General features: G+C 36.7%; 1 protein-coding gene across 2 annotated transcripts in view; it reads right to left on the bottom strand.

Moving 5' to 3' along the window:
* The window catches only part of MSH4 (mutS homolog 4), an 88,526-nt gene that overhangs the window by 1,580 nt on the left and 74,002 nt on the right, over positions 1 to 12,944 (bottom strand). The window contains exons 17-19 of one of the 2 annotated variants that reach the window (XM_007079236.2): positions 12,599 to 12,727; positions 5,226 to 5,400; positions 3,510 to 3,598 (exon numbers count right to left, since the gene is read on the bottom strand). In XM_007079236.2, coding sequence (XP_007079298.2) covers positions 3,510 to 3,598; positions 5,226 to 5,400; positions 12,599 to 12,727 — 393 coding nt within the window. The remainder of the gene's footprint in view (positions 1 to 3,509; positions 3,599 to 5,225; positions 5,401 to 12,598; positions 12,728 to 12,944) is intronic. The other variant, XM_042997602.1, reaches the window with a different exon arrangement.

Genomic DNA, 12,944 nt, shown 5'->3' with positions numbered 1-12,944 from the left:
GATACAAAATTTTCAGAGGAAGGAGAACTCATTTCCAGCTCAGGTTAAGAAAAGTTTAAATAGGATGGAATATTTGGAAAGAGTCTTGATAGAAAAATGTAGAAGGAAGTGCATTCTGGATAGAGGAAACAGCTAGAGCAGACACGTTAAAAATCCCAATACACAGTCAGGTCAAAATGATGGAATGACAAGTAACTCAATGTGGCAGAAATGTATGCTATAGTTAAACTGAGAAATGTTATGTAGGGTTGGGGAAGTAAAAACAGGGAGATCATAAAGCAGTAATTAACAAACTTTAGTGTGTTGAAGAATCATTTGAAGACTGCTTAAAAATGTAAATTCCTAAGCCACAGGAAATCCTTGAAAATCTAAGATGATTCCCAGCACCGTGGGTGATTCTGATGAAGGTAATTCTTTTTTAAGATATTTATCTATCTATTTATATATTTGAGAGAGTGGGAGCTTGCACACATGCAAGGAAGAAGGAGAGAGAATCTTCAGCAGGCTTCATCCCCAGTGTGGAGTCCAATAGGAGGAGGCTTGATCGCACAACCGGAAGATCATCATCTGAACTGAAATCAAGAGTCAGACCCTTAACTGACTGAGCCACCCAGGTGCCCTCTGACATAGGTAATTCTAAGACTATATATTTTGAGAAATAATCATAGAAGACTTTTAACACTAGGCTAAGCAGTTTGACTTTTATTTGGTAAGAAACAACCAAAAGCTTCTGAACAGGGAAACATGATAAAAGCTATGCTTAGGAGTCAATCTGGTAGAAGAAGGATAGACTGGAAAAGAGAGAGAATCTACTGCACGGTCCTTATCGAGAGGTGATTAAGGATTCATAGATGATCCTAATGGGTCACTGGGAGATTTGGAAGTAAAGAGATGAGAAGATTTTTCAGATGATATATTTAATTATGGTCCTATTAAAGAGTGAAAACATAAATTGAGATTTCAAGAAGAAATAAGAAGAAAAAATATATAGATTCAAAGTCAAAAAGAAGTGAAAACAGAAGTTGAGGAAAAGATGAGCTCACCAAGAACACAGTTTTAAACAAAGAAAGAAGGGCAAAATCTTAGGAACAATTCCATTTAATAAGTGGAATGATAAAAGCACCGGTGGGGCGCCTGGGTGGCTCAGTCGGTTAAGCGTCTGACTTCGGCCCAGGTCATGATCTTACAGTTCCTGGGTTAGAGCCCTGCATCCGGCTCTGTGCTGACAGCTCAGAATCTGGAGACTGCTTTGGATTTTGTGTCTCCCTCTGTCTCTGCCCTTCTCCCACTCACACTCTGTCTCTTTTTCAAAAATAAATAAACATTAAATTTTTTTTTTTTTAAAGCACTGGTATAGGAAGGAAAGAAGGGATAACCAGAGGTAGGAGAATGAAGATATCCAAGAGATGACAGTTCCCCAGTGGCTAAGACAGGGAAGAATTATGAAAAGAGAAAGAAGGATAGTGTAAAATACCACAGAAAGACCAGGGAAGATGAGAAGTGAAAAAAAGGTCGGAAGAGTTTATCATCAGTTGGTATTTAAAAGAAAGTTTCAGTGGAATGATGACAAGATCCAGTTTGCAAGTGGAATATGGAAGAAGCACGTAGCTATTACTCTTAAGAAGTTGGCAGTACAAAGAAGAGAAATATCATGTGAGAAGTAAGGTAAAAAAGAAATATTTCTTAGGAAAAAACCTAAGCATATTCATAAGAAAAAAGAAAAGCCAGTGAACAAACACTAAGGATACAAAGAAAACAAAAGAAACAAGGAGTGCATGGCTGGCTCAGTTGGTAGAGCATATAACTCTTAATCTCAGGGTAGTACACTCGAGCCCCACATTGGATGTAGAGATTACTTTAAAAAAGTAAAATAATTTTTTTAAATGGGGCACCTGACGGGTTCAGTCAGTATAGCATGCAAGTCTTGATCTTGGGGTTGTGAGTTGGAGCCCCATATTGGGTGTAGATATTATGGAAAAAATAAAATCTTAAAAAAAAAGAAGAAAGGAAACTGATGAAGTTATATTACTGGAGATGGAAAGAAGGTAGAAAAGTTAACTTCAAATAAGTTGAAAGGTAATCTCTTCCTCTAAGATAGAAAGGAAGAGAACTAGGTAAAAAACAAATTCCAAAACAGAGTTTTTAAGGAGAAAAAGTTCAAGGTCTCATCAAGATAACCTGAAGGCTCTCAAAAAGCATAGGAGGTGAAATAAACTTAAAAAAAAAAAAAAAAGTGGGCGGGGGGATGTCTGGGTGGCTCAGTTGGTTAAGTATCTGACTCTTGATTTTGGCTCAGGTCATGATCTCACAGTTCGTGGGTTCAAGCCCCGCATCTGGCTCCGTACTGTTGGCAAAGCTTGCCAACAGTAAGCCTACTTGGGATTCTCTCTCTCCCTCTCTCTCTGCCCCTCCCCTGCATGCTCTCTCTCTCAAAATAAATAAATAAACTTAAAAAAAAAAAAGCACAGGTAAATTTTCTGTACACAATGAGGATATTGAGGGTTTAGGAAGAGTAGAAATGTTTTCAAAGAGTTAAGGTAAAGAAACTCTACAGGGATCAATAAAAGAAAGGGGTAAAAACTATCCAGTACAATATTGAACTAAAGGTAGAATAATCTGAATTTACAGTAGATAAAATTAGCTTGTCTTGAATATATTTAGAGCATTATTATTAGGAAAGCCAAAGCCTATAAGGCAACAGGAGAAGACCTGTCATAATTGGAATTTGGCAAGATGAAGTCTGAGGAAATAGGTAATGAGAGGTCTTCAGAAGTACAACACTGTCAAAATTGCTGAAGGGATTCAAATGAGGGATTAGGCAAGTAAGGTCATAAAGACAGTCTAGGAGCTCAAGAGACTGAAGGAATGCAATAAAAATTGAAAGGTTAAGAAAGAACAAAAGACAAAGGAAACTGTTACTACTGAAGAAAATTTCATAATGTACCTAGCTTTTAGTTTATGGAACACAATGCATTCTTAAAGCATATAGCAACTTGACCTAAAAAAAAAAAAAAAAGATTTCCAAATTTTGAAATAATAGATATAAGTTCAGTGTTGAATCTATTGCTTCCTAGAAAAACCTCTGCGAACTTCAGCTGTAAAAATGTGAAAAAAACACCTTTATCATATATCTTATATTAGAGAGACCTAACTGCTTCATGATGAGTTATACAGCTTATATGGTTAAAAGATAAAAGAGTATTAAAAACTATTTAAGAAGATATGAAAGTGTGGTGCATAGTGATTTTTATTTTTAACACTTATTTTATACAGATTTATTTTCTCATCATAAAGTTAGTGTAGCAATAAGTATAATAGGGACCGACCTGTTTAATTTTTGTCTACTATCTTATTAATTGGTTTGCTGGGAAAGGTTGAAATAGACCAAACCAAAAAAGTTGTGGGAAATAAAAAGGGTTCAACTTACTTAGGATTAGACTTTTTAAATTTTTTAGTTATTAATTATTAAATATTTGAAAACCAATTCTTATTGCTAAAAAGTTTCTTACCAAAATTTGTCCGGTAATTTGAGTTGTGATTTCTTTGGCATCCAAGACAATTGATGGTGGGAGTGATGACACCTCTGCAGCTTTTAATCCTAAAATTACATACAATGGGATTTCAATATTGTTACTGTGGGTATTATGTTTACTTTGAGCAGTAATAATCTTTTCTTCACAGCTTTAACCTTCCATTCTGTAGGCATTTCTGAACTACTTAACAATTCTCAAAACCGAGTTTTCCAAAGTTCTGAATGACAATTTCCCAATTTTAGGATATAATTAGTTGTCTGGGAAATATGACAAAGTAGAGGTTCACTTGTTTTTCAACATACTTCTGAGATACCCAGGAAAACATGATAGGGAAAACAAAAGGGATAATTAAAAAACTGAATAATAACATTGGAATTCCAACCACAAATGCAGTTGGTTAATAGAAGATCAAAGGATAGAGCTTTGCAGGGGATAAGAGAGAATCCTAGTCACAGAGATAACCTTACAGCTGAATGTTCATCTTTTTAGCATTAAGAGAGAGAGAGATTTCTCAGAAGATATAACTGTAGATGACTAGTCTTCATGTAAATTCAAAGTACAATCTAGTATTCTCCTGTTCCCTGAGCTTAATTTTATTGTATAAGTGCCACATAAACCTTTTACTGTGTGCTAATAGTTTACTGAATATACTACTTAAGAGGCAATAGAAACAACACTAACACATTTACTGAGAAGTTACTAATTCCTGGGCATTATGTTAAGCAGTTCATATTTGATAATTCCTTTAATCTTCATAGGCCCTATATATATAATTATCTCCATTTTAATAGATGAAATTAAGGCCTGTAAAAATATCTGATATAAACTAAGTTATGCAGGTGACTTCCCATTTCAAATAGCAAAACAAAGATGCCTTTTACCCCCCCCCCCCCTCACAAGGATCACATTCATAGCTAAAATAATTTTAGGGAGATGCCTGGATGGCTTTGTCGGTTAAGCATCAGACTCCTGATTTTGTGTCAGATCATGATCTCAAAGTTGTGAGAATGAGCCCATATTGGGCTCCTGTTGGGTGCTCATGCTGCTTAAGATTCTCTTTCCCAATCTCTCTGCCCGTCCCCCAATCACATGCATGCACTTTCTCTCTCAAAAGATAAGATAAGATAAGATAAGATAAGATAAGATAAGATAAGATAAAAAACAAAATAATTTTAGAAACTTTATATGTATAGGTCAATTGAAAATTTTCTGAATCCATGAGATTTTACTCATGTCACATAATGTTTTAGATAGAAAATATCTAATCAAGTTTATAAATATCATATGGTTTGGTAATAATACATTCTCTTTTAAGACTTTAGATTTAATTATCAAGTTCCCTGCATCTGAAGAAAACAGATGTTACTGAAAAAGTGTGTAAGAAATACACAATCTTCAATTCATTTATAACTTGCAAATATAGGCTACATTACATTTTTCTAAGAATAGAAAAATGAGGCTTTCATGTGTTGTAATTCTACATAGGTACTGATTAATACAAGTTTAAATATAAGCTTGATATATATATAATGTGAGCTTGACATAGAAAATATAGTCTTAGAGAATGTAAGTGTTCAAAAGAATGACAGGAAAAGTTGCTTACATTGACAGCTAAGTAAAGGGGAGAATTATGAGAATATGTAGTGTTTCAATAAATAGATATTATATAGATATACTTTCTATATGCAATACCATAATTTTTTTCTTCTGTGAGTCCCCTAGACAGTTTGTAGGTATACAAGATTGCTTCTTTATTTCTTGAGGTGTTCTTTACATGCTGAACTTCAAAATGCATGTTTTCCACATTAGGATACAGGACCTCTATATGACATAGTTCCAGGAAATGTGTAGCAAATAGTGTAAATGCCTAGAATATGTAACAACAAATATCAGTATTTTCAAAATGAACTAGAAAAAAAAATTAGTTTGATTTTCCAAGTAGCTTGGCAGAGATGCAGAGATGAAACTAATAATGGTCAATTCATTTCAAAATGTTTTGCAAATTTATATTCAATGAAAGAAACATGTTTATTATGTTTACACATTATGTGAATGTTACAATACAGGAAAGACAACAAATCTAAAAATAAGATCCTAAAAAAATATCTGAAGATATTGAAAAGACAAAGTTTATCAGAAATAAAGCTGTTAAGTGAAGTAATCCTTTATTAGAAAAGTAATCTACAAACAAAATCATACCATTTCTCTCAACTTTGAAAAAAACTTTACTTTAAAAGTAGCTTCCCTCCATATAACTATTTTTTGGAAAGTGGAATCAATGGTTTGTCTTAGGTATTCAAAATTACAAAGGTTTTGCATTTTTAGATTTGTACTGTGTTTGAGTTAGGCACTTATAGGAAAGAAAGAAAAGATTGAGAATAATGCTTAAGACAATGATTCTCAAACTTTAGTAACCCCTTGGGGAGCTTATTAAAGATGCAAATTCTCGGGGTGCCCGGGTGGCTCAGTCGGTTAAGCGTCCGACTTCAGCTCAGGTCACGATCTTGCGGTCCGTGAGTTCGAGCCCCGCGTCGGGCTCTGGGTTGATGGCTCAGGGCCTGGAGCCTGCTTCCGATTCTGTGTCTCCCTCTCTCTCTGGCCCTCCCCCGTTCATGCTCTGTCTCTGTCTCAAAAATAAATAAACGTTAAAAAAATAAATAAATAAATAAAGATGCAAATTCTTGGTACTTGTCTCCCCCAAATTCTCAATCAGTAGGTGTAATGTGGAATCCCAGGAAACTCTATTTGCCAGAAGTATTTAAGTGATACTGAGGCAGATGGTTCAAGTGACTTACAACCAGCACATGGTTTTCAGCCCTGAATTACTAAACTAGAGATATGAATAATTGGTTATGTTAAGATATTACCCATGGAAAACTATAAATATGTGATTACTGGAAAAATAAAATGTTAAGACATTAAAAAGAAAATATTTGGCTGGCAAATGGCATCAACCATGTAAAAGGGGTTTCAAGAGGTTTATGACAGAAAAATGAAAAAACTCAACTACTAAATAAATCAAAAGAGGCATAAAACAAACCTAATTTATAAAGCAACAGGAAAATATTTAGAAACCTAGTAAACTAGAAGCTAAGGAACATGTTTGTTTATTTATCTTCAAAATTTATTTATCAAACCAACCTATTAAAGTAACTTAGAAAATAATAATTACTTCTAAGCACCTTAAAAGTAAACAGCAATAATTATATTTTTACTAAGTTATTTATACTGGTAAAGGATATTATTATGGACTAAATGTCTGTGTCCCCCCTCAAATTCAAATGTTGAAATCAAAACTTCCAGTGTGATGGTGTTAGGAGGTGGAGCCTTTGGGAGGTGATTAGGTTGTGAGGGTAGAGCCCTCATGAATAAGATCAGTGCTGTTTTAAAAGTCACCCCAGATGGGGCGCCTGGGTGGCTCAGTCGGTTAAGCATCCGACTTCAGCTCAGGTCACGATCTTGCGGTCTGTGAGTTCGAGCCCCGCATTGGGCTCTGGGCTGATGGCTCACAGCCTGGAGCCTGCTTCCGATTCTGTGTCTCCCTCTCTCTCTGCCCCTCCCCCGTTCATGCTCTGTCTCTCTCTGTCCCAAAAAAATAAATAAACGTTAAAAAAAAAAATTTAAATAAAAGTCACCCCAGAGAGCTCTTTTGCCCTCTCTACCATGCAAAGACACAATAAGAACTTGACAGTCTACAACCTGGAAAAAAGGTTCTCCCTACCATACAGAACCCTGATCTCAACATTCTACTTTCCAGAACTGTGAAAAATAAATTTCTGTTGTCTATAGCAGCCCAAACTAAGACAGGTATTCAAAATATTAGTAAAAGCATTATTTTCAGCTGTTACATATCTCAGAAATGGATACTATAATTACTGTTCTCTCAGGAAACAGAACCAACAGGAAATACATGTATCTTCTACTATGTAAGTGTGTATATCAATACTGCATAAAGATTTTATATATATATGTATATATATATATATGTATATATATACACACACACACATATATATGTATATATATGTATGTATGTACATATAATTTGTAGATTATATATACACATATAAAAAGATTTATTATAAAGAATTGGCTCATGTGATTATGGAGGCTGACAAATTCTCAGATCTACCGTCAGCCAACTAGAGATCCAGGAGAGTTGATGGTGTAGTTCCTGTCTGAATGCCAGCAGGCTCAAAACCTAAAAAGTGCTGATGTTTCAGTTCAAATATGATGGCAGGAAAGACCTAGTGTTCCAGATTGAAGGCAGTCAGGCAGAAGGAGTTACCTCTTACTCCCAAGAGGGTCAGCCTTTTGGTTCTGTTCAAATCTTCAACTGATTGGATTAGGCCCACCCACATTAGGGAGAGCAATCTGTTTTCCTCAGTCTACCAATTCTCATGTTAATCTTATCCAGAAACACCTTCAGAACAGAAACACCCAGAATGATGTTTGACCAAACTGGGCACTCTGTGGTCTAGTCAATTTGACATATAAAATTAACTAACACAAGGCCAGCTCCTGTCAAATTGATACCTATACACCATCTCTTAAAACCATACCTAATCTCCAAATAAAGACAACAACAAGGTCATAACTCCACCTAACATGTTTCAACTATCCTGCATACAAGAGAATGTACCAATCCCTTCCCCTAAGGGGGCATAAAGTCCTTGAGTGACGTTTACTCTTCTCCTTGATATCTTGTAAGTTAAATACTATTGACATAAAAGTAATAATAGTTAAACATACTGATATAAATTCAGTACATCTTATGTCACATGATAAGGGAATAAGAGAGGAAAGAAAACAAATACATACAAATTCATAACAAAATAAGGAAGAAATACTCATTATTCATGACAATTACAGTCCTCATCTGTAACTGGTCACATGCTCATAGTTGGTAACTACCTTCTTCCACTATATATTTCGTATTCCCTTTGCCTTCAGCAAGCACCTCAGCTGGTCATGGTTCTTTACCTGATGGAATGGCCTAAACCTTCACTCCTAAAGGATCTGGGCCATTAGAAGTCATGCCAGGATTGCGTTGCTGTAGTTTTCAATTGACATTAATCACAAGGAATGCTAATACCAAGACCCCTTAGGGATCTCCTGTATTCCAGAATTATTCTTTCTTACCTCCATTATGGATTGGTAATCCAATTTCCCACTGGAAGTCAGGATCAGTCACTACAGCCTGTGCAGTACCTCCCTTCTTTGCCTATTGATTCAGAGGCATGAAGAGCCCAGAGTGGCTTGGTGGCAGTCTTAACTTTCAGTGGAATGAAATCATTGTTGTGTGTTTGTGGAAGCATTTCTCCCTTTGGAACTAAGCTCTCTAGGCCAGTAGTGCATAAGGTCCAGAGGACAGGAGGCAAACATCTTGCAAGCAGGTCACCAGGGGTAATAGTTGAGTGGTGCTACTCCCATTTCCATTTCTTAATTCTTAGACCCATGAATCCTGGCTCTAGGAAAAACAGCACCATATAATGGGTGCTGATTCAGAGCATATACAAGTTTCTAGAAAACCTTGCCCAGCCATGCAAGATATTGCCACCTAGAAAGTGCTGTAACTTAGTCTTCAAAAGGCCATTCCACCATTCTATCAAGCCAGTTGCTCAGGATTGTAGGGAACATGATAAAACCAGTGAATTCCATGAGCAAAAGGCCATTGCTGCACTTTGATATGAAGTGAATTCCTTGATCAGAAACAATTCTGTGTGAAATACCACAATGGTGGATAAAGCATTAAGTTCACGGGTAATAGTTTCAGCACAAACAATATGTGCAGGAAAGGAAAATCTATATTTAGAGTAAGTGTCTAGTCATTAGTAAGAACAAATTGCTGTTCCATTCATGATGGAAGCAGTCCAATGTAATCAACTTGCCACTAGGCAGCTGGCTGATCACCTCAGGGAATGGTGCCATTGGAGGCTCACTGTTGGTCTCTGCTGCAGGCAGATTGGGCACTCAGCAACAGTTGTAGCCAGGTCAGCCATGGTGAGTGGAAATCTGTTACTGAGTCCATGTATAGTCTCCATCCATGCCACCATGGCCACTTTGTTCATGAGTTCATTGGATGATGGCAGGGGTAACTGGGGAAAGAGGCCAATTGGTATCCACAGAACGGGTCATCCTTTCCACTTGATTATTAAAATCCTCCTCTGCTGAGGCCACCCTTACACTATGGATGACTAGTGCTCTCTACTACTAGAAATAGAGTCCTCAGTATCTTTAAATCTAATCAGATTAGAAGTGAGGTGGGGGCACCACAGTGCAGGGACCTGAACACTAAGAGGATCCTTGTGGCTCTGGGGCCTATACACAGTTCCAGGCAAGCTGCTTCAACCACATGAAGATGGGCTTTGTGACAGGCTATGCAGTGGGCATGGCAGCCAGGGTACTCTTCAATATTTCTTCGTGTCTCAGGATTGGAATGTGAAATTGGTTGCTGATGAGCAGCATCAGGAAAACCATCATGCAGAGTGGTGGCACCTTTAGCATATCCATGGCCATCGGTATGGGCATCCAACACTAATCTGGACCATGGTTGCCCACTACATCTACCCCTTCCCATCAGTCCCAGCCCATGTATATAATAAAACAAAAGTCTTTGAGTAAAATAAATAAAATAAATCTAATCAGATCAGAGTCAATTCCAGAAACTCCAGAACCAATTCAGAAAATCCATCCTTAAAATTCCTCTAGAATCACTTCAATATCAAAATCTGAATCAAAACCACACTCAGATACCACCTCACGCCAGTCAGAGTGGCTAAAATGAACAAATCAGGAAACTATAGATGCTGGTGAGGATGTGGAGAAACGGGAACCCTCTTGCACTGCTGGTGGGAATGCAAACTGATGCAGCCGCTCTGGAAAACAGTGTGGAGGTTCCTCAAAAAATTAAAAACAGATCTACCCTATGACCCAGAAATAGCACTTCTAGGAATTTACCCAAGGGATACAGGAGTAGAGAGGCATGATACATAGGGGCACTTGTACCCCCATGTTTATAGCAGTACTTTCAACAATAGCCAAATTATGGAAAGCACCTAAATGTCCATCAACTGACAAATGGATAAAGAAGATGTGGTTTATATACACAATGGAATACTACTTGGCAGTGGGAAAGAATAGAATCTGGCCATTTGTAGCAATGTGGATGGAACTTGAGAGTGTTATGCTAAGTGAAATAAATCATACAGAGAAAGACAGATACCATATGTTTTCACTCTTATGTGGACCCTGAGAAACTTAACAGAAGACCATGGGGGAGGGGAAGGAAAAAAAAAAAGTTAGAGAGGGAGGGAGCCAAACTATGAGAGACTCTTAAAAACTGAGAACAATCTGAGGGTTGATGGGGGGTGAGAGGGAGGGGCGGGTGGGTGATGGGCATTGAGGAGGGCACCTGTTGGGATGAGCACTGGGTGTTGTATGGAAACCAATTTGACAATAAATTTCACATTAAAAAAAATCTGTAAGTCAGGGTTCTCCAGAAAAACAAAATTAACAGGGTGTGTGTGTATGGGGGGGGGGGGGTTGTGTAGAGGGAGGGAGGAAGAAGGAGAGAGACTGATTGACTGATTTACTATTAGGAATTGGCTCATATGATTATGGACACTGATAACTCCCCAGGTCTACAATCAGCAAGTTGGAGACCCAAGAGAGGTGACTGTGTAGTTCTAGTCTGAATCTAAAGGCCTCAGAACCAAACTTCTGCCAACTTGAGCCAAATGCTGGCAGACTCAAGATCCAAAATGAGCTGATGTTTCAATTCTACTCCAGAATCAGGAAAAAATGACTCTAGATTAAAGGCAGTCAGGCAGGAATTAACCTCTCAGTCCCAGAAAAGTCAGCCTTTTTGTTCTATTCAGGTCTTCAACTGGACCCCACTCAAAACTGATTAGATGGAGCCACCCATACTAGGGAGGGCAATCTGCTTTACTCAGTCTACCAGTTTAAATACAAATCTCATCCAGAAACCCTCACAGATACACCCAAAATACTGTTTGACCAAATGTCCTGTACTCTGTAGCCCAGTCAGGTTGATGTATAAAATTAACCATCACAGATACTAACTAGCTTTTAATCCTAACAAGTAATGCATATATCTTATTTATATGAGAAATTCTGATCGACCAACACAGATTCAGTTTTACAAACACTACTGTTCTCTATTAATATTACTTCTGATTTATCATATACCCTTCAAGTATAAAATAAGATTTTTCTCATTCTACATAATAAATCATTATGGAATCTCATTTAAGGAAAAGAACATCACTGGGGCGCCTGGGTGGCTCAGTCGGTTAAGCGGCCGACTTCGGCTCAGGTCACGATCTCGCGGTCCGTGAGTTCGAGCCCCGTGTCGGGCTCTGTGCTGACAGCTCAGAGCCTGGAGCCCGTTTCAGATTCTGTGTCTCCCTCTCTCTGACCCTCCCCTGTTCATGCTCTCTCTCTGTCTCAAAAATAAATAAACGTTAAAAAAAAATTAAAAAAAAAAAAAAAGGAAAAGAACATCATTTTAGGGATATTTCAAGGAACTTTAAATATGGAAAAGTATTTTTAAGTTTTTTCATATCCATATATATTTTGATATTTTACATATTAGCTTAATAACAGAGATTTTTAAAAACTTGTTTTCTTTAAAGGAATGAAATTTTAGTTGGGTAAGTAAAATAAATTTACCATAAAATGACCTCAGACGCCTAGTTTTTCACTTCATGTTATGACATCCTAGTCAATGTTACTACACACAGAGACAATTATTGAAATGCTTTCATGTTTTGCTATTTAATTTGATTATAGCCAAGTGACTAGTTTTAATATTATTTGTATTTCTTGATTTCCTCCTTTCTACACCATGATTATCATACTAGCTGTTCTGCTTCCATCAGAAATGAAATAATAAAAATATAAATGCTATGGTATGCTTTTACCACCTAAAATTGTTTAAAGAGCTTTCTATAGGTGTCTGTAAAATCCATTCATGATAAATATATAAAGGATACATCAAAAAAGGACTAAGAATTAATACACTTAAAAGAGATAGAGAATACCTTTAAACTCAGCAGATATTCACAAACAGCATAACAAATGCCAATACCTTCTTCTGTATTAGTACCTCTGCCAAGCTCATCAATTAATATGAGTGATTTGTTATTAGCATTATGTAGAATGTATGCTATCTGGAAAATATAATTTTAATGTTATTCATTGTAACCAAACAGCTGTCACTACCATTTAAAAAAAATGAGGAAAAATCCAGTCTCTAATAATTCATCCAAAACATATTTTTATAAAGATATCCTGCTAGGCAGAAACTAACACATTGCTTTTCTTCTAAAAATCTCATGACTAATAATTTCAATAGAATAACTGATATATACATAAACAGACATGCAT

The sequence above is a fragment of the Panthera tigris genome, chromosome C1 (assembly GCF_018350195.1).
Source record: "Panthera tigris isolate Pti1 chromosome C1, P.tigris_Pti1_mat1.1, whole genome shotgun sequence".
NCBI classification, from domain to species: Eukaryota; Metazoa; Chordata; class Mammalia; order Carnivora; family Felidae; genus Panthera; species Panthera tigris.
Note: the sequence above shows the minus strand (reverse complement) of the source record. Positions and strands in the feature narration are given on the sequence as shown.